A 27,754-nucleotide genomic window follows, 5' to 3' on the forward strand; every position below is an offset into this window, starting at 1 on the left:
ATATGAAAGAATCTCATTTATACTGACATCTTTTTAAATAACTGTGTTGGTGTGTATTTTTAAGACCGTATTTTTGATTTACTTTTTTAGGAAACATCAAGTAACAGTGGTCCACCTTCCCCTCCTGTTCCAGATAACTTACAGTCTGTACCAAGAAGCAATCTGTCTGCTGTCAGTATTAATACTGTGTCTCAGCCACGGGTGCAAAATACAAAGTTTGTTAGAGTACCAAGGCTTCCACGAGCGGTGATCACAGTAAGGAAATACTGGTGCTTTCTACTAATAAGACTGTGAGTTGAAGGTGACCTCACTTCAGTTGAACAACAAGTTCAGACTTAGGTATTCTAGTGATACGACACAGAAAAGTGGAGCTTCAGTTAAATGTTTGAATTATTAACAACTTAGGTAATCCATATGCTCTTCTGGAAAGAATTTGACACTGAAGCAAGAATTTATAGCTTAAGAGAGCATCAAAACACACCAGCATGCAGTGAACTAAAAGATCATAAATACAGTTCTCTTACGTTCTTTTCCAGATTAGCACAGACACTGTTGCCAAAGGAGACGTAGTCTTGCTCTTTCTCGTGCTCCTGGCTATCTTTGCTCTTTGTCCTACTCCTTCTTTGAGAGTGGGGTCTGGAGCATCAGTGCCACTGCTTAATTATTTAACATGCAAAACTGGTTAGAAAGCTAACCGTATGTGGGAAAAAGTACTTTCCCTCTAAGGGGAGTTGAGTTTTTTCAGTGAACAGTGTGTGCATCAGTGTTACCATGTCTGAGTGTGGATGGATGAGAATATTTGTGAGGAGTGGACCAGTGCCTTGTTCTGTCTTCTTGCACCAACATAAACTGAGATTTCACCTACCTGTCCTATTGTCGTGCAAAAATGATGCAACTCTACTACATTCAGAAGTAGTAAATATGACTCATATTTTAAGAATTGTCCAGGAAGAGACTATCAAAAAGAACTGAATGTGGAAATTGAGTATTTTTCATTTTAACAAGCAGGGTTTTTTTGATAGGGTTAATGTTTTAAAAACCACTTAGAGCTTTGAAGAGGTTCTGTCCTGAGGTAAAGGTTAAATGTATAACTAAAGTCATGTAGACCTACAGTGGGAGATATGAGAAGAGCAGTCCTGGGAATGCAAAATAAGTTCCTTTTTTCCAAGCTGTAATTCCAGAGCGTTTGAGGTTAATCTAAATTATCTGCTTGTTTCTGCATCTTTCTTTGTGCTGGAATTGGCAGTTATCTGATCTTCAGTGAGTGTTTTAAGTTAGTGATTTTGGCAAAAAGTGATTAATTTTGTTTTATCTGTTCTTTGCATACTATTGCTGTTCTGCCAATTAAACTGTCTCACTGTAAGGTCAACTAAGTACAACTGTGGGACAAGAGGCATCACAACTGTGTAGCAGAGAGATGAGGGAGTTTTGGTGTGTCTGCCACTTTTCTAATGCAGATTTGATTGATTGTTACCTCTCAGTTATTTGAGAAAATTTCTTGCAAATGACAGATTATAACTTTAATTACAATTGAAATAATTCAACAGGTATAGGAGTTAGAAATTTGAGATTTGTATGCGATGACCATGGAGATGTAAGTATGCTGCAGATACTTGGGAATAGGTTTGGCACATTCATCTTAGTGCCAAAAATACGTACAGTATTACTTTCTTGTAGTGGAGATGTACAAATGCTTATTTTTTTTCTTATGTGGAATTGATGTGCCATAACAAAAGGAGTTAACCTCCTTTTTGTCTTCTAGTAAATATGTCCTCAGTTATACCTGTGCCTCTAACTTTTTCTTCTTTCTATAAAACTTTACATTCTCCCAACAGCTTCCAAAACACAAGTCTGTTGTGGTTACCTTAAATGACTCAGATGATAGTGAGTCTGATGGAGAGCCATCTAACTCAACTAGCAGTGTGTTTGGAGGACTAGAATCCATGATAAAAGAAGCAAGGAGAAATGTTGAGGTAAACACTATCAGCATTTTAATAAGTTTATTTGGTAATGATTTTGCTTTGTAATTTGGTCAAGAAATACTAGATTACATCAGAAATGGGCAAGAGTGAATATGTTACTTGTGTCTGGACAATTACATTGTAATTTGGATTGCACAAGCTAATCAAAATAATTTTTTGTTGGATGGCATCCTGAAGGTAGAATTTGTAATATATTTTGGTTTGATTTTTTTTTTCAATTAAAATTCAATGCATCCTTAAGCAAAAAGTACGACCTGAAAGATCTTACTAGCCTTGCACAGTTTTAAGTTTGTGCTGAAATGCCTCTTAAAAATGCTAGTTGGTAGCTGTATTTTAAACCAATGTGACTGGTATTGACTTGAATCTCATTGTAACAGGCATCAAAAATCAAAGCCCCTCCAAAATCGGAAAAAGAAAATGATCCAATGAGAACTCCAGAGGCTCTACCAGAAGATAAGAAGATAGAATACAGACTTTTAAAAGAAGAGATTGCCAGGTACAACTGAGTTTGATTGTTAATGTAAAATGTGTATTATTGGTAACCCTTTACTAGTTTACGTTTGTAATTGGAAGGAAAATCTGAGTTTGAAAACCTTCAGGTTTTTCTCTCATGCAATTTTTAATAGAACAACATAGAAGTCTAAAGAAAATCCTTGGTTATGAACTGACTTACAGTAGTTGATTGCAGTTGTGGAAAGTACTTTTTCTTTTAACTTTAAATCTTGTTCTGCTACTCTTTTTGAAGATTTTAAAGTTATTGGGAGTACACATCAAAATGAGTGTTGAAGCTACTGAAAATCTTTGCTTTTAACATTTCTGTTTCAGTCGTGAGAAGCAGCGCTTAATTAAGTCTGATCCACTGAGGAACAATTCATCCCCTGCAAATTCTGATGGTGAAGTTGATGGAATTGGGAGAATAGCAGTAGTGACAAAACAAGTCACAGAAGCAGAAGCAAAGCTGAAGAAAAACAGGTGTGTATTTCACTGTCATAAGTCCTACCTTCTTTACTTAGCAGGATGGAAATAGTAAGTAATATTTTTTAACGTCTAGTTTAAAGTACAGCAAACGTTCAGTTTCCTGTTGTCTTAAGCTATACAGCCTTTAATTCTATTGCTGTGCAAAAGGAATTGTGTGGTAGTGCCAGTGTGGTGTTTGGTAACTTTTAAGTGTGGTTTGTCATTCTGACTGTTTTTAACTGTGTTCAGTGGTTAGAATATGATCTGTGCCACCTAATAACTATGAAATATGAAAATATGAGTGTTCTTTTCACTATTGGTACACTTTGAAGTTAGTGAGTTATGCTTAATATATGTATATATATACTTATACATGAATGAGTGTTTCTGCGGAATAAGTATGCTGTTTGAATCTTTCCCTGTGTGGCTTTTCTCTTTTAGCATGCCTCTTCCGTGTTTCCCACCCTTATTTCAAGTTACTGTGGAAAAGTATAAGTGCTTTGCATCCTGTTCTCAGCTTCTCTTGCCACTGGATTATTTCTATGTGGTCTTGTGAACAAACTGATTCGTGGTCAGCCATCAATTGAAGGACAGTCTTCCCTCCTCCCTTTATCCACAACCATCTACTCAAGTGTTTTTCTTGCTTCCTTTAATGCATTTAATGCTTTTTGTATTTATCTACTATTGTGGCATAATATTATGGCTTCTAATCTGCTCATGTGCGTATGTGTCCTAATGAGGAACTGGGTTGTTACTTAACAGAAAGCAAGAACATGTGTTTTGGGTGTCATAATATTAAAAACAGTATTAAAGATACATACATACATACATTCCTTCCCTTGTCATTGTAACTAGAATGTTTTCATCTGCATTATACTGGCATGCTGAACTTGGGATGCTGAAACTTGCTGAATGTACTAACAGAATTTATTATGGATGTTAAGACTGGAGAAACTTCAGTTGTTGTTTTTTGATGCTTGAGGAGAGCTGTGTTTTTAAATAAGTGGGGTTTCAGAGGAGCAGTGATAGCTGTGAGCAGCTCCCCTTTGGAACAAATCTTATTATGTGCCTTTTCTACTTCTAGAATGCTGTTGATGAAGGATGAATCTGTCTTGAAAAATTTATTGCAACAACAGGCCAAGAAGAGAGAGAATGTTCGAATTGCTGAAAATAAAATTAACAAACTGGCTGAACAGCTACAAGCAACAGAGAAGATCCTGAATGCTAATAAGGCGTTTCTCAAGAGGCTTCAGGAACATGTAACTTGCACTCTGAAATGTTTCTGTTTCCTAGAGTTGGAAACCTTGAAATGGGAAACCTGATTTTTGGAGGCAGTAGGCTTTCTTAGAATTAACCGTTAATTCCCATGTAGTTATATCTCATTGATTCATCTAATTGTATTTTATTATGTGGTCATATCTGTAAATTTGCACCTTACTGTAGTATTTTGTTTGTTTATTTGTTTTTTTAAGATTCATAAAGTTCAACAGCGAGTCACAGTAAAAAAAGCTCTGGCACTGAAATACGGAGAAGAACTTGCTCGAGCAAAAGCGGTGGCAAGTAAGGAAATTGGGAAACGAAAGCTAGAGCAAGATCATCTCGGAGTAAGTCAATGTGCTCTTAAATCAAACTGTACTTGAAAAAGAGTAGCAATTTTGATTAAGAAAGTTCAAATGGAATTTCAGGAAAACATTTCAAAAGCACTGCAGGGAATCTTCCTAATGGTTGTGTGCATTTTTGAGGATTCAACAAAAAAGGCATTAATGAGTTCAGAAAGAAAACTGTTCAAAGCCTACATTTCTATGGTAGGGGAATGCTGTGCATAGATAAATAAGAGGAACTATGTTCCTGTGAAGGAAGGCAGGAAGTACTTTGCTGTCTATAGGCATCAATGATTTTGTTAAAACTATCAAGCGAAGTTGCTGAAGAGGGGCTCTGATATTGATTTGAAAACAAAATGCGGAAAAACAAGACTAAAATATTTTTGTAAATTTTTGTGTTTGCACTCCCATCATCACTGTATGTACTTGCTTTATAGCTCACCTTTTAAGTGTGGCCGAAACTTCTGTTTAAGCCTGTACATTATGTAGGCTAACTTTTATCGCAAAACCTGGAAACCTGCCAGTTGAATTGTGACAAACTCTTGTGGTTTTTATGCTGTTTGTTGAAATCTTCAGGCAAGACTTTTTAAAATGTTTTTATAAATTCTGAATTAAACATTTTGTCTATTTTTTACTTCCTGTCAATAATCAGTAGATGAGAAAATCAAATAAAAGCAATTTTTTTCTTTTCAGCCAAGCAAAATGTTGAAATTGGAGACCTCCCCTGCATCAAGTCCGAAAAAGCATTCAGCAGAATTGATCGCACTAGAGAAAAAACGACTTCAACAACTAGAGTATGAATATGCTCTTAAAATTCAGAAATTGAAGGAAGCCCGTGCACTTCAAACCAAGGAACAATCAAATGCTACACCTCATGCAGAAGAGGAATCTGAATTTACATTACCTCAGCCATCACTTCATGACCTTACACAGGACAAGTTGACTTTGGACAGTGAAGAAAATTACTTTGATGATGAAGTTCTGTCTAATTCAAACCGAGAACGAAGGAGATCTTTCAGAGAATCTAATTCTTTCACTAAACCAAATCTTAAACACATGGACACTCCAAAGCAAGAAACTATAAACAAAGTTTCTAAAAAGGCTTCAGAGGAGCCTGAGCTCTTCCTTGGGTTGAATATTGATGAACTGAAAAAACTTTATGCTAAAGCTGACAGCTTGAAAGAGCTGCTGCTGACAAGTACTGCCTCTATAGTACCTAAGGAAGATCTGTTGTGTGGTCAGGTAAGTGTTTCACAACTGAACATGAAGCTTGTCTTTATTAGGTGGTGTTGCAACTACTGTGAATCTGTTTATCTGTTTCCTAGGAAATTTCAGTGGACGTGGATTTTCTTACATCTCAAAATAAACAAACTGAAGTGAAACCATTTCCATTTGGACCATATCGTAGTCCTCTTCTAGTATTTAAATCCTACAGGTATGAAGACTGTAGCTCTTTGACTTGTGTCTGTTTTCTTGTTCAAGTATTCATCACTGCTCTTTCCTAGATACCCAGGCATGTACTGAAAGACTAGGCATAGTGACAAACTTGACTATCCTTAAACAATTTTGTCTATTTTATGGAATCTAATGATTTTAGTCATGTTTTCTGGTATGTACAAGTCGCTTGTTTTTGTGCAGTATACTGCTTTTCCATTGCATTGCATGCTGCTTGATATAACTAAATTAAAAATAATAGTTAAACATTTGAAAACAGGATTTTTATATCCAATATGAATATGTAAATCCAAGAAGCATATTTCAGTTATGCAGTCTCTGAACTTGGCTAGGATTTACAATGTCTGAGTTGAGATTTATCCAGCCATCTATTTTTGGATTCCTGCTCAGTGGAAAAAGGCATGAGCACAGTGATTCATCCTGACTTGACATTAACACCTGCAAGTGTAATCAATTTGGCACATCTGTTTTTTGACTAAAGAGAATTTTGTTCCTACACATCAACTTTGAGAAAACAAAAATCTGGAATTTACAATGGAGCAGTTGAATCCTACCTTATGCTTCAGGTTTTTTATTTCTGTGCTCTTAAGTAGAGGAAGATGGAGGATACCATCTTTACATGAGTCTTCTTTTTAACTTCGTGTAGGTTATTACTTCAATTCCTGAAGGAACTAGAAATCCCAAAGTTGACGTAGTCAAACTTTAGCTAAAGATCTAAAATAAGCGTTAGTCTGCTCAACTCAGACTGGGTTTTGTTTGTTTACACATTGTAAAATCTGTTCACTGTTTCTTCAGGTTAATCTTTAACAATTCTCTTTACATTTTCATTTGATGTCGATCTTAGGCTGCTTAGAGCATGAGATTTTCTAGAAACTACTGAAATGCAGTTTCAGTTGTTTGCTTTCCGTACTGGGTCATTACTACACTTCCTGTTTTTGTATGAATGAAGTTCTGCACCTAAAGAAGAGAATACTAGAGCAGAACTTATTTAGATTGAGAAGTACTGTGGTGTTCGCTTCCTCTTCCACTTTTTCTTTACCTTATTCTTAGCTTGTAGGTTAATGATGCTTTTGGTTAGTAGCATGGTTTTGGAAATAATGAGATTTAATACAGAGAAACTGAACTTTAATTATTTTTTTAGAGAATTGATGTCTTGCCTTGTATACTTCATCACAATAATGTGCTGTTTCATTTTAGGTTTAGTCCGTATTTTCGAACCAAGGAAAAACTGTACCTCAGTTCAATAACGTATAGCAATATGATTGAGCCAAAACAGTGTTTCTGCCGTTTTGATTTAACAGGCACATGTAATGATGATGACTGTCAGTGGTGAGTTCTCTTTAATTTTCTTCATTTCAACTATACTTGTCTTCTTGATTTCTGACTGTCTGAAAAAAGCATGGTTTTCGTTTCTTTAAAAGGTCTGGATATATGATCGTATGCACGAGTTCTGGGCAAGATTATTTTGCAGATACTTAGTTAGAAGGGAAAAAACCCCTTTTATCTAAGCCATGAAGAAAAAGGAGGCTCTTTAGATGTGTATTTAGAAAAGTAGTATGGCCTATTAGAGAATATTTCATCTTTTGGTTGCCTAGTAATTCAGATGGGACTGGTCTCACTTCATAGCTTTGTAGTAACTTCAGGCCATCATAGAACCTTAGGAAGTGGTTGATACTGTTAAGCACACTAGAGAAGAAAAGCATACACCAAGTACATAATTAAAAAAATAATACTATCGTAGGTAGAGTAATTCTAGTTTTCTGGGAAAATACTGGCTAAATTTGTTTCTTGGAAGACTGGAGTTAAATGGTATTTTAAAAATCACTTGTTTAACAGTGTTGTGCACTTAAAAATGGATATCAGTTGGTTAGGATTAAACTCAATTTGGAAACTTAAAATTGCTGGAAAAATATAATAGGAGTGAACTTTAACTCTTCTGGATCAGCTTTTAGCTGTTGTCATCAAACCATCATTTGATTCTTCTAAATTAAAAGTGATGTGTAATTCTTGTAACTACCTTATTTGGCCTGCGAAGTTCTACATACTGTGGTTTTGTGTTATTGCAAAATGAGTGTATAGACATGTATTTTAAAGAGTAAGTGAAATAATGGGGACTAGGATTAAGTTCCTGATGCAAACTTAAGTTTAGAGAAGGCCTAGACATATTTAACTAAAATGTCAAAGCAAGCTGTAGTGTTTTCTATGGGTATCATTTTCTTTATGCCTCACCCAACTGTGCACTAAAACAAACTTTCTTAATAATTTGTTGCTGTGATTAATGTATTAATTGCTTATTTGTTTATTTTAGGCAGCACATGAAAGATTGCACTCTCAACCGCAAGCAGCTGTTTCAGGATATTCTGTCTTACAATTTAGAACTGATTGGCTGCTCAGAAAAAAGCACCGATGAGGAGATCAGCACTGCCACAGGTTTTTAAGAGTCTTTTGTTCACTTTGGTATCCAAAGATTTCGCTTCTGAAGGAAATGGCTTTCATTAAAAACCCTGAGCAGAAGGATTTTGATGTGAAGCAATATATAAGTTACAGCTATGTGAAACAGTAGGTTTCTTCAGTTGTCCAGTTCAGTCCTTTGTAGTGTTAATTAACCTTGGTGTCTTTACAAAAAGAAAAAAAAATCATTAATCTGAGGAATATTTCACTCAATAAAGTGTTGCTGGGATTCAGGGGACTGGGGAGGAATGAGCATGGAATCTTTCCCTCTTTCCTTCCTCAGTTTTGTAACTACTGGACTGATCTGTTTCAGTGGAGCTGGAATTTCGTAACAATGCCTTTGCCATATAGGCAAGTTGCCAAAGAGAACTTAGTTATTTTTTCATTTTTTTGTGCTAGTGTGTTAAATTACCATACCCCTTGAAGCAGTCACATTTTATGAATTTAGCATATATTGTGCTGAATTGCTGTTAACTTACTTGAATGTTTTCATTTATATATTACCTAAGCTACAAATATTCCTGTTTCAGAAAAATATGTTGAAAAACTTTTTGGTATAAACAGAGACCGTATGTCAGTGGATCAGATGGCTGTTCTTCTGGCCAGCAATGTCAATGAGAGTAAAAGTCACAGTAAGTAACTTGGTAGATGAAATACAATATATATAAACTTCTTAAAACTATGTAAGTACCTTGGTGATTTGGTAAACCAAGAATACTTTTTTTTTGTTGCTTTGTTTACCTCAGTATTATAAATACTGATTATGGTAAGTTAAAGGCAGCAAAGTTTGTTTTAAGGCAATAATGTAATAGTTTTGGAGTGCAATAGTTTTGGAGTGCAATTTGTAGAAATCACTTATGCCCTTGATCACAATATATTTTAAATAAGTAGTAGTGAAATGTATACACTTGTGTTGTACTCATAGAATCTTTTTATCTAAAATCTACATCTAAAACCATTTTATTCTTGAATACAGAAAAGGAAAAGAATTTCTATTACTTTGTTTACAGCACCTCCACATACAACATGGAAAGAGAAAAGGAAATGGAGGCCAAAGTACTGGAGAAAACCCCTGTTAGATAGTAGCAGCAGTGAAGAGGAGCAGTTTGTTGGACCTATTAAATATGGTAATCTGGATGTGTGGCTTGAATGAAAAAGAGCACTGAAGGAAAATACCTATCAACCTCTTCCAAACACCCGATTTTCTTAAGTAGTTCTTGAAAAAACTAGTGATTTTAATAGCTCTCTTGACTTTATACTTCCTGCATGCAAACTTTATTTTCCATACATTTTTGGGTAAAGCTTGATATAAGTCGGTTGTATTTATACCAGATTCTTTTTCCTGTAATATGTGACTGGAAATAAAGGTGGAATTTCTAATTACCTGTTATTAAAGGAGCATAAGGAACTAATTCCGTAGAATGTTTCAGCTTTGTCCATGTATCATTAGGATTTTTTTCAATTTTTATTCCACCCCGAACCCTTAAGATAACCTCATGTGAGAGTTACAATTTGGTGTGAGGTCAGCAGTTAAAAAATTGCTGGTAAGCAGCATTTGAGACTTGGAAGCTTGCTAGAGTGTCAGTAACATGACAGTGTTTACACGTGACTCATGCAAGTAGGAGCTTTTGGATTTGTTAACAAATCTTCTAAAAAGGATTTTTAGAGACTCAGAATTTTTTGCTCTGGTCAGTAGCTCTATTTGAAATGTATAAATGCACCTCTTGTGTGAGTTCTGATCTTACAGGTCGCTTCTGTTTCGAAAATAAACTTTTTTTTTTTTTTAAAATATTTTTTGCAGCACATCCCACAGAACATAAAAAAAGAGTTCCAGTGCTTGATGCTGTGGTCACTCCAGATGATGTCCGGTATTTTACAAGTGAGACTGATGACATTTCCAACTTGGAAGCAAGTGTCCAAGAAAACCCCTGTGATGTACAGCTTTGGATTAAACTTGCATATAAATACTTGAATCAAAATGAAGGGTATGTCTCCTGAATTTTAGATTGGATTTTAGACACTTGCTACATTTAGGTTTGATTTAACCATGCTGCTATGATCAAGTTTCCTTTTTGATATAAAAAAACTTTAACAACACCACAAATAATTTATTACTTAAGAGCAGGTTAAAAATAGATTAGATCAGATTTCCTGCTGTACGTAGTATTGCATATGAGTAATAAATTGCACTGATGGTTTATCTTTGGATGGATTCTGATTCAGAATGGAAGGTGATGGAAAGCAGTGTGGAAGAAATAATTGTTTGTGTTTGAAAAGTGCACAACTTAACGTGTTTTAAGATTACAGTGAAATGTGGTACTTCCAGTGGTCAAGTAGTGGACCAATAAACTCAAATCAGTTAATCCTCTACTACAGAGCGAATGGTTGGAATAATACTTAAAATTGCTTTCATCAGAAAGCTTTCTTATAAGAACAGTTCTGCTAGGTGGTTTTTATATCTGTAGAAATGGCCCAGTTGAGTGCTCGGTTTCTTATTTTATATTTTTTAACTTTTGGATTTCTAAGTTTCTATAGCTTCTCTTCCTTAAAATTATACTGCAGGGTACCACGTTTTTGTTGGCAGTCACATCATTTCAGTGGGAATTCTGTCACGATGGTTTCATCCATCATGACAATTGATTGACTTCAGTTTTAATAGTTAGGTACTGACTTAAGCAACTGCAACAGGGAATGGAGAGGAGCATTTCTGCTTTACAAGCCTCGTTTAAACTGTAGATAATGGAAAAGGTAGCAAAAGATCAGTTTAGCTGTATCAGTAGGTGCCTGAACAATAGAAGGGATAGAACTGGAAAGGCTGGTACTCAAAGGAAAATACTACCAGCAAGTGGCAGTGTAAGAAGAACACACTTAAATATAAGTGTTCTTGGGAAACGACCAAGAAAAGAAGGGAGAAAACCTAATGGAAAACAATGCATCCTTTTCTTTAAACAACCACCTCCTCTATTCTCCTCTTCCTCAGTACTCTGAAGAAACTTGAGTGGTGCGGTAGGTGAAAGTCGTGATAGAAGGGGCTGGGAAAGCTTCAGACTTATGGTTAATTCTATTGCTTTTATTTTGGGACTTCTTTTCCTCTGTCTGTGCAAAATAATTTTGAAAGATGTTTTCAGAATAAATGTGACCTCAGAAGCATTCTGTGGTTTTATGCAAGTTTATCTATGAATTAAAGCTCAGCTTTGTGGTTTGCAGTATAGTCAGTTATTTGAACAAATATTACTTTGTGAGTATCATCTCATGATAGTTATCTCAAAAACTAAAATTTCATTTTTTAAAATGGTTTAGAGGCAGAGAACCTGTATGACATGCTTATGTTTAATGACTGTAGAAAGTAAATACGTAACAAAAATATAATAACTTACTTTACTATACCTTTGAAATTCCTACTGAAGTTCTTAAGCCTGTGCAATGTAAATGCCTTTATATGCTTGCAACTTGAGAACTTTGCTTACAGATGAATCTTTCCCATTTTCATTAAACTGGACTCTTTTTTGAATTGGCACTCTTTTCCTAGAATACTCATATTTCTGTGCACTGTGATAATTGCACGTAATAACCTTTGAAGGGTGAAAACCTACTGAAACTTCGATAGTAAAGGACAACACATTTTAAAAAAAAGATGGCTAAGTGTGTATGACTTCCACTCTAATTCAAAGCGTTCATTTTCATATTTGATATTGTGTAAGTCATTATACCAACACAGGTGATATGAGTGCTTTTCTTTTTAACTTCTACAGCTCATCATCTGAGTGTTTAGATTCTACTTTAAATGTTTTGGCTCGAGCCCTTGAGAACAACAAAGAAAATCCTGAAATTTGGTGTCATTACCTCAGACTTTTCTCAAAAAGAGGAACCAAGGAGGAGATACAGGAAATGTGTGAAACAGCAGTGGAATATGCTCCTTCTTATCAAATCTGGTGGACAGTAAGTAAAAAAAAAAAAAAAGCGTATGTGAAATGTTCCTGTGTGTGTTTTCTACTGTACAAAACCAGTACATATGACAGGGAAAGTGTGAAATGAAAAGCACTGTAGCTTTTTGAAAACTCAGAAGTTGCTCAGAAAATGAAGCGACTCAAGTTCTGCTTGCAGGTTATTTGTAGAAATCATCACTTTTCCTCAGGTAATAAATGTTATTTCAAATCAAGATGTTTTGTTGCTTATTTTTTGTTTCTTAGGCTTTGCAAAAATTGGCTATTTGTTCTTACATGTGTTAAAAGTGGTATCTTTTGAGGTTTAATGTGAAAATTTGGTGGGAGGGAGGGAAATACAATTCATAAGATAGTGAAGGACACTATTCAAAATCTTTGATTTCTGTGATTTTTAAACATTGGCTTATAAGCTTTACTTGTATTCTGATTGTTATTATTAATGTGACTTATTTCTCTCTAGTTTTTGAATTTGGAGAATTCCTTTGATGGAAAAGACTATGTATGTGGGAGGATGTTACAGTTCCTAATGGATGTGACAAGGGGAGGAGAAAATCCAAATCTTGTGTCCTTTCAGCTGCTAGAGACTCTCCTCTACAGGGTTCACTTAAGCCTGTTTACAGGAAGACATCAGAATGCTCTTGTTCTGCTGCAGGTAACTCCTGAGTTACACCTCAGGGGTGTCTTCATGCCTTTACCTTTTTAATGCCTGTGACTCTGATAGTTTCAACTTCAGAAGAATTGTTTCTTCCACTAGGAGAATTCCTTCAGCAAATAGAGGATTCTGTTTTGAGATATGATGCCATTGTAAAATCTGGATATACCTTTAGGGGTTTTATTTATTTTGCCTTGTTTGTGTAGCTAATAGCCTAGACCACTATGTTTCAAAATAATTCCTAGGGACACGGTGTATTTCCTGACTTCCAGTAAGTCATTGAACAGTTTTTGCAGTGAAGGCCCTGTTGAGTAATGTATTGCCTCAGGTATTCAAAATTACTACAGAAATTATCAAACCAGTAGTTCTTGGGAAAAAGCATAGTATGATATTTTCTAACAGTCTTGCCCTGCTCTCGAATCTGGAGACTGTTTAAATCAGATTTTATTGCTCTCATGAGCTCCAAAGTCACTGAGCTACCTCAGCCTAAAACTGTGACTGTAGAAAGAATTTAGATGACTTGTTATTTTTGTGTAGGTGATAAAAGTGGTGGCTGAGGGTGAGATGGAGTGCTGACATCACCCTCTCCCCAAAGTGGGAGCTGCTGTCCTTTCAGTTGCAGGTTTTTATTCCTCCCAGCAGGTGATGCCTGTTGTTTGCTGCAGCCTGACATGTTACTCGAGGTTTGAGGCCCTCGCAGTTTGGTCTGGCTCCAGCTGGAATGGGAAGGTGCAATGCTGTGATGGCTTCCCCCAAATGTACTGAGAAATGTAACTCTGAATTACCAAAAAGAACATAGGGAGAAGAAACTCAGTCAAATTGAGATGGAAATCCGGAGTATATGGGAGAATAACACAGATTGGTTTCCCTTACCTTTCTGCAAAGCATAATCACAAAGTCAAACACTTTTTCGACACTTTCTGTTTCTTTTAATGTTAATCTGGAATGTGTAGTTGAAAAGAATGTCTTGAGGAGCGATTATTTAACCATATTTAAGTAACTGTTACTTCAGAGTAAATAGCAGTGTATCTCTTTAGAAGACTTGAAAGCAATTTTTTTGAAGTAAATATTTTCAAGAGTGAATAAGTGAAGTTGTTTTGAAACATCAGTTTTCATCTATTTCAGGATGTGTGTCCTGCTGAATTCTGTATAAATTTGCAAGTACATTCATTCCCTTGAAAGTGCACTCTTTGACCGTACTGCCTTTTGCCAAAAAAATGTTGGCACATCACTAGTCATGAGATTCTGTTCTGTTTCAGGAACACTTTGTGTTTAGACTTTATCTAATTGCTTGCTCCAGTTTTTTTATGTGGGATCTGCAGATTTAACTGGACTATTCTATCTTTGTGTATAATTAGTTGAAAAATTTGAAACACTATCCTTGTTCTTGGTAAAGTTTTCCAAGACATTTTTTAAAACAGTATGTCTAGAGGTGGTGGTCGATTCAGTTGATTTGACTAACTGTAGCTTAGTAGCTTTATAGCTAGACCTTAATAAAGAAAAACCCCAAACCAACCAACAACCCCAAACCCACAAAATCTAGTAGGATATATTACGCTGAATCCAGCTTGTAGATGAATTGTCTCTGGAACGAATATATTATTTCTGTGGAACTGGAAGTAACTGGGGAATTAATCAGAAAAAATGGAACACGTTGGGAGATGCATGTTTTCAAAGTGTCTCTCTTTCCAAAGTAACAACCTTCTGCATTTTTTCTGAACCTATTCCTAGAAATCATCCATATGATTTGCATAGTCATGCATTCACATAAACTGAATATGATGATGATTGATGTAAAGAATTAGTTGCTGTCCTTTCTGTGGAAAAGATTTGAGAATATTAAAACTCACTCTTCCTGTTTCCTTTTCTGTTCTTAAATCTTAAATGTAATGTATTTCTTTTAACTTTTACAGAATGCTTTAAAATCAACAAATGAAAAGATGATATCAGAACACCTTACTGTAAGTGACCGTTGCTTGGCTTGGCTGGCTTACATACATTTAATTGAATTTGGTATTCTCCCAGTCAAGTTCTATGATCCAGCAAATGTCAGTCCTTCAAGGATTGTGCACAAAGAGCCATTTTTAATACCATGGCAAACAGTTCAAGATGTGAAGACTGATCCTGATGTACTGTTAGCTATGTTTGAAGGTAAGCTTAAGGAGGTAAACTACTTAATACATGTTTTAAATCAAGAAATATTATCCAACTTCTAGAATTTCAAGGCAATGCAATATTGCTGATGACTCCGTTAAGCCATTGGATTAATCCACTGAATATTTAATTTTTATTTAAATGGAGCAGTGAGGAAACTCCATGCTCTCATGTCCTTAACAAATGCACTGAGTTTTTTGTCTGTGGTTCAAAGCTACAGCCTTATCTTAATAGAATATGATGGTTCAGAGAAAAAGACCAGTCAGTGGCTTGTGACTGCTAGTTTTCTTGGGCTTAAGCAAGCATAAAGCCAAGCTTCTGTCATCATTCTTTCTTACCCTTTCTCTGCTTAACAGGATGTATTTATTGCAAAGTTATTTTCCTGGAATGTTGTTAGTGTATTTCCATAAAAGAGGCAGAGAAATGCATGTGTTTATCTCAATTCAGAGTTTAAGTAGGGGTTTTTTTAAGATTTAAAATGAAGATATTAAAAGAAATTGAGTTCTTGATTTGGGTTGCTGCTAGAGGTAGACTTTATAGTAGCAGACAAATGCTATTATGTAGCATAGATGTCAGTACTTAGTGTGTTAGCCAGCAGCAGTATTGAGTTGCCACTGAGTGCTGCAGGTGGTAATGCACTGTGGAAATACTCAAGGATCAATGGAGTAACCCAGCTGCGGGAGTAAAGGCAGTGCAGCCATGATAATGGGGATAACTCTTTATGATACAGAGAAGAAAGTAATATCCTATATTTTGTCTCAATAGCTGGGATGTGATTTTAAATATAATTATATGCTTCTGTCTGTAATATTGCTTTAGTGTTTCTTTGGTAGGAAATTGTTTTTAAAATGAATAAGAGATGAAACTGAAAGATTTTTGTCCTTGCAACATGGTGATAAGTGTAAAGACAACTTTTCTAAAGATTGTCTTTTTCTAATAATTTGCAAAGGCAGCACTCTCAGTAATGTCTTTCCACACTTACATATTTTCATTATGTTAAAGGAGACTTTTTTCACGTTAAAGCTTCAAATAACTTTGATGTTGCGTGAGGTCTAAAGGCTTCGTTTTTGCTTTTCTTTTGAAGATGCAGTCAAAACGTGTACTGATGAAAGCCTTGAGGCTGACAAAAGAATAGCTGTCTGCTTTCCTCTCTACAGAAACATGATAGCTTTGCTGAAACTTCTTGAAAGGTAAGTTGTTTCAAGATGATTTTGACTGGAGTACTCAGCTGGTTTTTTTGAAAATTTATCTTTACTTTTCTTTAAGGTGGGAGTCTGCTGCAGAACTTTGCAGGTCTTTGTTGGAGCTCTGTCCCAGCAACTGTCAGCTCTTGGAGAGTTTGGCCACCTTGTATTTGCAGATGGAGCAGAGTGACAGTGCCTACAAGGTGTGGATTGGAGCTTTTGAGAAGAATCCTCAGAATGCAGAAATTTTTTATCGGTTGTGTAAATTTCTTGTTTCACAGGTAATACTCCACTTCAAAACTAATTTGTTGGTCTGCTAGATTTATTAAATTCAGATTTTGTGTGTTGTTTGAAATACTCATCAAATGGATTAATCTTAATTATATTTTTGTAATATCTAGTGCTCCTTTATGTAGATGGGAAAAGTATAATTGGGAAGATAAGTGAAATGATAAAAGATAATAATAGAAATTATATAAAATCATAAATTTATAGTTTAGATTGTTCTAATTCAGTGGTAATATCCTTAAGCAAGAATAACAGAAAGTAAAAATAGAACCTGTAATATTTTTTCAGCTTTTTTCTGCTGCCTGCTGAGTGACCCAGTTAGACTTCATTCTTGAGAGAATGAAAACAATGGAGCATTGCAGAGATAGGCACACCTCTTGTTATTTATTTTGGTTAAGTTGTTCTTACCATTTTCAGATTGATGTCTGATTTTATTTTTTTTTTATTTAAAACCCAAACAACAAAACAGGATAGATCAAGCAGTATTCTTCCACTGTTGCAAGACTTTGTGGCAGCTTTCTTTGAGAATACATGCCAACAGCATGGTCCCATGGATCTCTTAAGGTACATTTAGAGTATTTTTTTAATTTAAATTTTGGCAATACTGGCATTTTCTTGAATAAGAAGATAGTCTAGAACTTTTAAACTCTTCTGTTTTTTAGCTTGGCATGATTTGCCAAAACTTCAGTGAATGATGATTTGGTAGTTCATAAGGTTTATACTTGTTTTTGCATAGACACTAATTCGTAAACCTATGAGCATTTAAAGATATAATGAAGGCAAATTAAAAGTCTGGATTTAGGCAATGAAAATCAATCATATATATATGAAAGTTGGTTTTGGTTCCCCCCACCCACCTACCCTTAAAGCTGGGAGCCTAAAATTGCATATCTAAAATACTCTATTTAGGCACTTGCAAAAGAGCTCAGTCCAGAGGTTCAGCATGCTATTAATCAGATTATTATTGATGAAAAGACTATTGATATGTAGCCTGATGATTTTCTGCTTGAATTTTAGCACCTAATTGAGAGACTTACTGAAGTTTTGAAATATGCAAGTTTTTATGATCAAAGTAGATGCTTCTGAAGGCCTTCAAAGCAAAAAGCTTTTGTGCTAAAGCTTAGGCAGCTGAGGTTTTGTAATGTCTAAGTTAGGTATTAGATTTTATTCCTGCTTACATTTGTTTACTTGAAATTTAGTACTGGTAATGTAGTCTAGTTGATTGTATGTAGGCAATTCTGCCCTAATGTAATTTATTTAGGCCAGGGAAAGTCTCAGATAAAAGTCACCATTTAATTCTGTATGTAATGACGGAGTAAATACCTTCTATATTAACTATTTCTGTATTTCTATGTAATGCTTTCTGTATAAATTGTACCTAGTTAGAATTAAACTAAATCTAGGAAAAGTGTGTATTTTTTAGTATTTTTCATGAACTGGACTTTTGAACTGATTGTTACATTTACATAGCAGTCTTCTATGTAGGATGATATTCTCATTTACTACTGCTTTTCTCTTGTAGATATCTCTTGAATTTTCCAATGCCAATTGAATTTACATCACCCCTCTATAAAGAACATCTTATGGATGATGTTATTAACCAGCAAATCCCATATCTGTGGCAGATATACTGGTGAGATTTTTGTAAAGAATTTCTGAGAAACAGCTCTTGGGTCTGAGTAAATTCCATTTTCAAAAAACAGAGTATTTATTATTTGCATAAGGGGGTAGGTTCTTTCAGTAAAGAATCTGTCAGTCCTTAGAAAATCTACCAGCCTGCTTCACAATGGAGATAATTTTATGAAACTGAATTGCATGTCAAATTCTACTATTGAGAAATCTTTCAGGAATTCAGACCTATGGGAACAGTAATAGGTGTGTTCATCTCAAAATGATTTTTTTGGTTTACTTTTGTTTTAGGTTGCTACTGCTAGTAGTGTTGTTTTTTTTCCTGGCTTTCAGTTGTCTCCCTATTATTTTACAATAGTTTCCCTATTCTGTTTAGTCCTGGTCTCCCCACCTTCCTTGACCTGCTTTTTCAGCTCTTCATGGAGAGAAACCCCTCCACAGTAAACTGACCTGGTCTTCTGCAAGAGATTGCAGAGGAACACATCTTTGTTATGTATACACAATCTTCTTTTTTCGTTTCTTCCTTTTGATAGCAGCAGTATACAGGATTGCCAGACACCAAAGTACTAGCCATCTATAACTTATGCTAGTTACATAACTGTGATTACTGAAGTGTTGACTTAGCCTGTTTAAGAAGAAGTTTACAACTTCATGGTCTGGGTTTGTCAGTCTTCACAAGTAGTTATTTGGCTTTTAAGATATGTAAAAGGGGCAAGGATGATAATGCTTCACGTACTCCTCAGAACTTCTTCACCACTCTTCCTTATAGTTTTTAATTGGTAGACAGTGTAGAGGTAAAATCTATGGTTTTCAAGTAAACTTAATCTAAACCTTATGTAAAGGTTATCTTAATGTTTTCTTTTTGTATTGTCCATTAATACCAACTGAAATGCCTTTTTTTTTTTAACAGAAAGTACCTCTTCACAAGGTCAGTTTTGGGTTTGGCACTTATACAGTAGAAGTGTTGTTATTAAGACACTTGAGGTCACTCTTTAGTCATAAGGGACCTTGTCTTAAGCTCAGGTGCTCCTGTATTTTAGCACCTGCTTCTAAGAAGGGAAATTAGTGCTCTCGTATTAAATGCCTAAATCACTTTCAGAGCTAAATTACTTGCAGAGTGTCTCTCTTTTAGTTTTGCTACAGTAAATGTCTTGGTATCTGGGCCTGCATATATATCCTTTCTTTCTTCAGGTACAGAGGACAAAACACATAAAAGTTCACTTTTAGCAACATAAAATAGGTTGAAATCAGCAAAGCCTCAAAGCTCATGTAAGAGTGTTTTACTTGGGGAGATCACAGTGTGTGTAACGTGTGTGTGCGCACAAATGTATACACTCACTTTTTTAGAAAGAGTAGCAATTGGTGATTTAGTGCGTAGTTCTTGGGGAAAACAAGTAGAATCAGCCACTCTGATTATATGACCCTAGTCAGGAGGGTTCTGTAGCAAGGTAGCAACATCAGCCCTATCTTTGTATTTCTGTAATCTCTTTCATGAGGTTGTTAGTTTTTTTGGTTTTTTTTTCTCCTCATGACTTAGTGAAAGTCTTACCTTTTTGCCACTGTAATTTTACACTTTGAAATAAGGATTGTTCACCATGTCTTGATCAAAGAATGTGTCTACTTCTGTCTTTGGCAAGGTACTGTATGTTGGTCTTATTGTATGTTTTTTTGAGAAACTGTTGAACAAAATTAAGGTGGTTTGTTTTTTTTTTACTTGTCAAATTTCTTTTTTTTTCTGACATGATCAGTGTATTTCTGCCCCAGATCTTGGTAATACTTGTTTCAGAACACTAATTTTATTGCCACAGTCTGATAATATTTCTCAAGTGGCTTTAATCTGACTTTGAAATGTATTGTTCTGGAACTCAGACAGAAACTCAAGACTTGTCTCCATTCTGTGGCAGTTAGAGCATTCATATTAGAAGGATTAGTAAAAGGGTACTTTACAGGAATAGAAGATAATTCCTAAGATTTAATTTGTTTTTAAGGGTTGCATTTTAAACTGCATGGTTGCTTTATTATTCCTTGTTACCTGCTTTTGAGACTTACCCATTTTAATAAATTGACTGATAAATTAGTCCATGATACTGCTAAACTGAAAACACTGTTTTCTCTTGCATCTGAGGATGGGAAATTCTTCATTGTGTCTTACTCTTAGTGTGCAATAACATGTATTGTTTGTGACATACAACACTTTATCTTTTTATGTAAACAGTTTGTGCCAGTCTATTCATGCGAGTGTCGGTGAAGCACTGGATGCTTATGAAGCAGCTCTGGGGGCAGTGATGCAACAGGAAACTGTTCAGAACATTTGGTTAGAGTAAGTTCATAAGGGAAGAAAATCAATTCATCTCAGCTATTAAGTGAAGGCTACCAGAACCATCTATTTTCTTTTCTTTTTTCTTCCAGTTACCTTGTTTTTATCAATAGCAAAGTTGTTGGATCCAACAACAAAGTTCAAGAATTCAAGCTTTTTACTGATCTAGTGAACAGATGTCTGGTGACAGTCCCCACACGATACCCAATTCCGTTTAGTACTGCTGATTACTGGACCAATTATGAGTTTCATAATAAGGTAAAAATTCATCTGTGGACAGTTTAAACTAAACAGAGAGGCTGATGACCTGTTAGCAGGTACCCGTAATCTACTTGTTCAAATACAGCACCAGTAATATATGAACACTGTGAAAACTACGAGTTACTAGGAAAAGAAGCAACAGTCTGAGGGTAGTAGTGTTCTGAGCAGAAGAGTATCTAGCAGCAACCTTTTGAATAAAGGGTGTGTAAGGCAAAGAGAAACTTTATGCTGTGTTGTAACACTGTGAATAGAGCTGTTAATGACAAATTATTTTTTTCTAGAGAGAAGAGAAAATGTATAAGGGAGGGCAGATATGGCTGAGCACAAGTGGTCTGCAGAGCTATAATACTGGCAGATGGAAACAGTATTTACGCTGTCATTTTTTTCTTGGAAAGTACAGTGGTTGAGAAACAGAAGGAGTAAAGTTATGAGTAAAAACAAGTTGAGCAATTACCCAAATGGAATAAAGCTTCTAGAAATCCTGGATCTCATTTTGCTAACATGCAGTGCATTTCTCTTTGCTCACTAAATGCAGACTGGAGGGACTAATACTGGTGCTAGCAACTTGACACTAACTTTTTATTGTACAAATTGATTTCTGTACCCATGAGTGATAAGGTTTGAAGGTGGCAACTCCCTTTAGTCATAGTGTTCATAGTTTGTCATTCCATTATTCTTAGCAAAGTAAGACCTATAAAGTGGATTAATGTTTATAATTCAAATTCTGCAGGTAATTCTTTTTTATTTGAGCTGCATTCCAAAATCTCAGCATTCCAAAACCTTGGAACGGTTTTGTTCTACCATGCCTACTAATCCTGGACTTGCACTGAGGTATGTAAAAATACTTATAATCAAGACCAACAGACTGTTAACATAACTACTGTTTTTTGTGTAAGACGTGCATGATTTGCTTTCTGCCATGGAAGTAAAACTCTTCCTCTATTATTGCATGTTGCTTGAGGCATATTGTGCCTTCTGACATCATCTCAATCTTGTATTTGACAAGGTTCTATTCTATCTACAGACAGGTTATAATTATACAGGAATTAGCTCTGCATTGTACCTCATCAGTGAAAGTGGTCAAAATTTCAAGTGTGTAGAGAAATGTCAGATATATGTTAAAATCTTGTTGTTACTTGTTGATCTATTACAAGTACAGTTCCAGCATAGAACAAACAAAAATGGATACACCAGTCTGTAACAGTGCACCTAACTTGATATTTATTTAACAAAGAGAAACCATAATTTAAAAAAAGTCTTATGGGCAAAAGAACCAGTTAATGTAAGCATTGCACTGATTCTTACTTGAACAGTATTTCAAAATGCGCTCTTCCAGGATTAGAGTCCATGTCTTACTGTATTCAGGTGCAGTGAACGCATGAGTATTTGAGTAGTTTTGAAAAGTCCTGAAACACTGTTCATCATCAACAATGACCCCAAAGAACTCAAAGCAAGACTTGAAATGAGTGTGTGTGGTTGTGGGCGTGGGGAGAGTACACCTGCGTTTGGCACATGAAGTTGAATGACTTAATTTTAAACCAAGTTGCGATTCTGTCTAGATGGAACTTGCAGCTCCCTTAAACAATGTTGATACTGCATGAAATGGGTGAGCAGAACTGACTAAACAGTACTTCTAGACACATGACTGTAAAACTAATTTGCCTCCTTTCAAATGTGCAGTTACTTTGTGCATGCTAAAAGTGGATTTGTATTCCACTTGTAATCTTGTAATGTGCCAAGATCATATTTTCTCTCTGATTTCATACTTCTTAGTTATTCTCTGAAAGTGTATTTTAACGTTTTTGTTTTGTTTTGTTCTGAGAGCATGATCAGTTAATATTGTATATGGTGGCTTGGGTTTTTTCCTACTTGCAATTCTCAGCTCAGATTAGGTATAATAGATTTTGTATAGTGTGTTTGTATCTTTGGACAGCTTTTATGGTCCAAGTGATTAGAGCAGTGTTCCTTTCTCATGAATACCTTTTACAGACTGCTTCTGCGATACTGGGAGGAGAGCAATGTTCAAATTCTGAAACTACAAGCCAAGATGTTTACATATAATATCCCAACATGCCTGGCCATCTGGAAAATGTAATGCAACAATCATACATCTGTTTTCATAGATATTGCTTTTGTTTATAAGGTTTACATCACAAAGGTAAATCTGAAATGTCATTCCAATTGGGCTTGTACTGGAAGCCTCTCTTTCATTAGCTTATTATTTAGAGAGTAACTGTTTGTTATAGCAGACAGAGGTACTGTCACTTCTTAAAAATGAGAAATGAAATTTCCCTCTTGGAGAAACTTATGTGAATGGATATTATGCAGATAAATATGAATTATGTATTTACAAGTTGCCTTTTTAAATTCAACTATTGACTTCTGTCTCCCCCCCTCTCTACCCCTCCCCTTTATATATCACAATAGCAGTATTCTCCATTATCCAGTGATGCTGAACTGATCTTTTTCTTCAGTGTTTGTTCATAATGGGGAACAACTGAAATGTCTTGCTCATGTAAGGTTGTTTTTAAAAAATGGCTACTTTTATCTTTTCATGTAGATTAACCTCATTGGAATTTAGTCAGTTTCTTCTCAAGGAATTAGTAATTCCATTCCACAGTCAATATTCTGCCACTAATGGCACTTAAAATAATTCAAGAATAAATGTTTGTATATATTTCTTTTCCTCAGAGCCATTGCTGCCGAATGCTTTCTAATGGGACAAAGAGAAGTAAGTCAACACAGTGTACTAAAATGAGTAATTACGAAATTCTGTAAGACTTCTCATATCTTGGCTTTATCCAAAGCAATGGTCATCTGTAAACCCAAGATTCCTAGGTAGTTGAAATATTCTTGTTTATAAACATCACAACATTTACCTCAAGTGTGAGAAATGTCTTTGACAGTCAAAGTAGAATGGATTGTATAATGAATGAGTACTTGGGCATACTGTTTCTGTTTCCCTTACTGAGAGGGCTGTATTCTTCTCCCATTTGATTTTTTTTTTAATTTTTTTTTTTTGTTTTACCTGGAGGAAATTGCTAGAACTTAAAATACAGTAGAGGGAAGAAAGACTTGTTTTGCTGGAAGATGCTAATGACTGTCTTTACAAGTAGATAAGAAAGCTGGAGAGGAACTTCTTATAAGGGCATGTAGTACTAGGACAAGAAGGAATGGCTTCAAACTAACAGGTTTAGATTGGATATTAGGAAAAATTACTGTGAGGGTGGTGAGACACAAACAGGTTGCCCAAAGAAGATGCAGATACCCTATGCCTGGAAGTGTTCAAGACCAGACTGGATGGGCCTTTGAGCAACCTGGTCTAGTGGAAGGTACCCATGCCAGGGGATTTGTAACTAGATGATATGTAAGGTCCCTTCAAACCCAAACCATTCTTTGGTTCTGTGAAGTAGTTGGAAGAGTGGGTCTGCCAAATTAGTGTATGTAAAGAGTTTGAATAGTTCCTGACCACCCAAAAGACATCAGTTCTTTTTCTCCAAAAATAACAAGGTTACTTACTGGTACTTAGGGAAGGGAAAAATCACTATATACCAATACAAGAGGTTTTTGGCACAACAGCTGAATCACATTTCAGTTCAAACAGAATGATCTTCCTGGTATTGCTGCTATCAAAATATTCTTCTACCTGTGGAAGGATGCTATGTATTTGGGGCTGGGGGGTTATCATGAGGGCCTAGATTTGTGACTCACCATTTGCTTGTGGTGTCTTTGAGCTAGCTCCTTTGCTGTGTCTTGTTTTGTGTCATTCTTTTAGTGACTTCTTAGCATTCTTCCTTTTTTGTCTGTGGTCTTTCTTCTGAATCCATGTTAAAGCTTAACTGATCCATAAGGGGTAGCATGGCTATTGTTAGACTTGCATATGAAATATTTTCTTTCCTTTTTTGCTGTCCCCTAGAATGTTTAAGAAGAACATCCCCAAGCAGAGTTATTTGGTTTGTAAGATCAAATAATTCAAAGTCAGGAGATATCAAAGGCATGGTTGCCTATTCAACCTTAATTCTGTCTCTGTGTTGGTTTGGTGTAATCTGTAATTAGTCACAGATCCCTGCTTCAGTCATTGTATTAGATGGACTGCATCTTAAGGCACTGCCTGTAGTAAGGCTGGTGACTGAAAAGATCCCTGAAAAGGCTGGTGACTGAAAAGATTTGTTTGGTTAGAAAAATATATTTCAAATGCATCAAAAAGAGGGCCTTTAAAGAAAATGAACCAATTAAAATGAAGGCATATGTGAAACACTGTAGCTGGATTACACCCAGAAGAAATCGCATGGTTTTCTTCTGCAACCACCTCACTAACTATGCGGCATGTGGTAAAATCACTTAAGTAGGTACACGCAGTGCAGTTGGGGTTTTTTTGGGCGGGGGGGAGGAGGGTCTTAGTTTGGGATGTAGTGAGCACTTAAAACTGTTTACACAAATCAGTGATTGTTTCAGATTAACTAGATTTTCTAGTAAACAAGTAGGATATTGGTTTAAAATGGAATTGTGATTCAGATTCTGGATTTCCTGTTCCTGGAGAACCTGTCACTTATTCTCTTCAGAGGTCACGTAAAGGTTTGTTAAAAGAATATAAAAATGGGTAAAAGTATTTAAAATGCCAACAAATACCACCCCTAATGACTCTGATTGAAGCTGGTACTTTAGATACCAGTAGTTGGAGACTTGAGTAAGTACTAGCATTAAATGCTTTGGTCCTCTATTTTGAACAATAAAATGGTAAAACCATTTTCTTTGAGAATTGCAAAAACTCAGACTGATTGTTTAAGTACACATAGAGGCTGAAAGAAAAAAACCCATGAAACAGTTATTTTTATTGCAGGATTGGGATGATATGCAATAAACAAGACCTTGAGACTACATATTGAGTGGTGAAAGAGAAATATTCAGTAAGCTGCTTCATTCTCTGAATGTGTTCCATCCTGTGCAATGAATGAGGCAAGAATCTTGTGAAGAAAAATACAATGTACTCATGTAACTAATCATGCTCATACAAGGGTCAGAATTAAGGTCAGACATAAACTTGCCTTTGCTTTTAGTAGCAATTTAATGCTTTACTTCAAAAGTATTTTAAAAATTATTGCAAGAGATTTTTGTGCTTCGAATCATTACTTTTGAGTGCATGAAATTGTGCTGACTTTTAATACTTGCCTTTATTTTGCAGGTCCATCATTTATATCAGAGAGCCCTTCAGAAGTTACCTCTATGTGCAACACTGTGGAAAGATGTAATGTTTTCTCTTTATGATTCAGTTTGAGGTTTCATATAAATTTTCTGCATATCCCATATCCATAGATGTGGTGATGCTCAGGCTCTGGCTAAATCTTATATCTGCTTCCCCCCTCTCTTTCAGCAACTCTTGTTTGAAGCATCAGGAGGAGGTAAAACTGATAACCTGAGAAAACTAGTTTCCAAGTGCCAAGAGGTTGGAGTCAGCCTAGATGAGCTTTTAAATTTAAACACTTACAGAACAGAAAACAAGAATTACTGAACACTCAGTATGGTCAGCCGTAAGTCCTATAAAATGCCAAAATCAGTTGAATGATTCTTCAGGCTGATCCATGCCCTAAGATCTGTGTAAGGCAGATGAGTATTGCTGAGCATATCAAGTCTCCGATCTGCTTTCCTTGAACCTGGAAGCAATTAACATGACCACCTTCTGGAAACATGAACTCCCTGTCTGGCCTTGCTTCTGGGCCCTGCCAGATTCTCATAACGTCATCTACGTAAGTATAGTTAATCAAAATGACAGACTTTATTTTTTTATGTTTTCTTTTTATTTACTATTTTCTTTGTTTTGCTGTTCCTGATTCACTTGACACTCTCGCTGATGCCTGAGAGATCTGTGTTTCGGATTAATTTACTGGGCTGTGTTTACAGTAAAAAGCAAGTAGTCCATTTTGGGTTTTTCCTTTTTTAAACCTTTTTTGAGACTTTTTCATTACAGGATTTAAAACAAAAGCAGCCGCTCTTAAGGAAAGTGTAACTGCCGTGGCCACAAGTATGCTTCTTGCACTTGAAGGCTCTAAGAGGGTTGCTTACTGCCCTTTTCTGCATTGGACTCATGGCAGAGACTATTAAACTTGAAGATTAAAGAAACTATTGCAAATGCCAGTGCATCAGAACCTAAGAGTGGTCAATTATGTGCAATTTTTTGTAAAGAAATTTTAATTTATAATAAAGTTTAACAGTTTAAAGAAAAATAATACTGATCTGTTTTGTTTTGGTACTACCTTGGGGTATTACAGGTGCTTTCACAGAGATACAGTCTCAATACAAACTGACTTCTCAAAAAAAAATCTGGTATCTTTTTTAATTTTGATCAAAAGGTAGGTAGATGTGGTTGAACTCTGCCTATTGTGGATGTAGAATAACTACATCCCTTGGTTTCTTTTCATCCCCTTGCCTCAGGTACACAGATGTTTGTCCCATAATGACTATACCTATCAATAATACCACTTCAGTAATGGGAAATGCATTTTCTATTATCCTTTTTGCCTTAAATGAAATGAGGCCCACTTTCCAAAGTTGCTCCATGTACATTGCAGAGAGATGCTGTCAGGCCACTGAACCAGTGATGAGGCTGTTCACATCAGGTTGGCTTTCCACCTGTTTTTCCATCTGCTCAGAATCATATCAAAAGATGGTTGTAGTACCTATTGCACAGGTGATTTATGAAGATGCCAGTAAATGGGTTGGCCTTCATGTTTGAGGCAAAGTGGTTTGTGACATACAGCTTCCAGCAGCTTTCAAACCCCTTACTTTAGCTCAAGTTAAGCATGCAGACTACAAAACCAGTATCAGAAAAGCTGACTCAAACCTGTTCTTTGTTGTAGTAGGGTAGTGTCTTGGTTTTTTTCC

At 35.7% G+C, this 27,754-nt stretch overlaps 1 protein-coding gene across 3 annotated transcripts in view; it reads left to right on the forward strand.

Annotated features, from left to right (window-relative positions):
* ZFC3H1 (zinc finger C3H1-type containing) overlaps positions 1–27,096 on the forward strand; it is a 41,686-nt gene extending 14,590 nt beyond the window's left edge. For 2 of the 3 annotated variants that reach the window (XM_027655810.1, XM_027655821.1), the window contains exons 9-35: positions 91–255; positions 1,836–1,973; positions 2,360–2,478; positions 2,808–2,954; positions 4,024–4,198; positions 4,412–4,543; positions 5,234–5,782; positions 5,866–5,975; positions 7,193–7,324; positions 8,304–8,425; positions 8,977–9,078; positions 9,457–9,573; positions 10,248–10,431; positions 12,199–12,385; positions 12,851–13,042; positions 14,956–15,193; positions 16,281–16,386; positions 16,463–16,661; positions 17,138–17,232; positions 18,191–18,301; positions 20,513–20,617; positions 20,707–20,872; positions 21,606–21,706; positions 22,865–22,966; positions 23,567–23,606; positions 26,058–26,120; positions 26,247–27,096. In XM_027655810.1, coding sequence (XP_027511611.1) covers positions 91–255; positions 1,836–1,973; positions 2,360–2,478; positions 2,808–2,954; positions 4,024–4,198; positions 4,412–4,543; positions 5,234–5,782; positions 5,866–5,975; positions 7,193–7,324; positions 8,304–8,425; positions 8,977–9,078; positions 9,457–9,573; positions 10,248–10,431; positions 12,199–12,385; positions 12,851–13,042; positions 14,956–15,193; positions 16,281–16,386; positions 16,463–16,661; positions 17,138–17,232; positions 18,191–18,301; positions 20,513–20,617; positions 20,707–20,872; positions 21,606–21,706; positions 22,865–22,966; positions 23,567–23,606; positions 26,058–26,120; positions 26,247–26,384 — 4,035 coding nt within the window. In that variant the 3' untranslated portion in view covers positions 26,385–27,096. Of the gene's footprint in view, positions 1–90; positions 256–1,835; positions 1,974–2,359; positions 2,479–2,807; positions 2,955–4,023; positions 4,199–4,411; positions 4,544–5,233; positions 5,783–5,865; positions 5,976–7,192; positions 7,325–8,303; positions 8,426–8,976; positions 9,079–9,456; positions 9,574–10,247; positions 10,432–12,198; positions 12,386–12,850; positions 13,043–14,955; positions 15,194–16,280; positions 16,387–16,462; positions 16,662–17,137; positions 17,233–18,190; positions 18,302–20,512; positions 20,618–20,706; positions 20,873–21,605; positions 21,707–22,864; positions 22,967–23,566; positions 23,607–26,057; positions 26,152–26,246 lie in introns of all 3 variants that reach the window. The other variant, XM_027655832.1, reaches the window with a different exon arrangement.
* Positions 27,097–27,754: the final 658 nt, after the last annotated feature.

Source organism: Corapipo altera, unplaced genomic scaffold (genome assembly GCF_003945725.1).
Source record: "Corapipo altera isolate COAL_440 unplaced genomic scaffold, ASM394572v1 1, whole genome shotgun sequence".
Taxonomy (NCBI): domain Eukaryota; kingdom Metazoa; phylum Chordata; class Aves; order Passeriformes; family Pipridae; genus Corapipo; species Corapipo altera.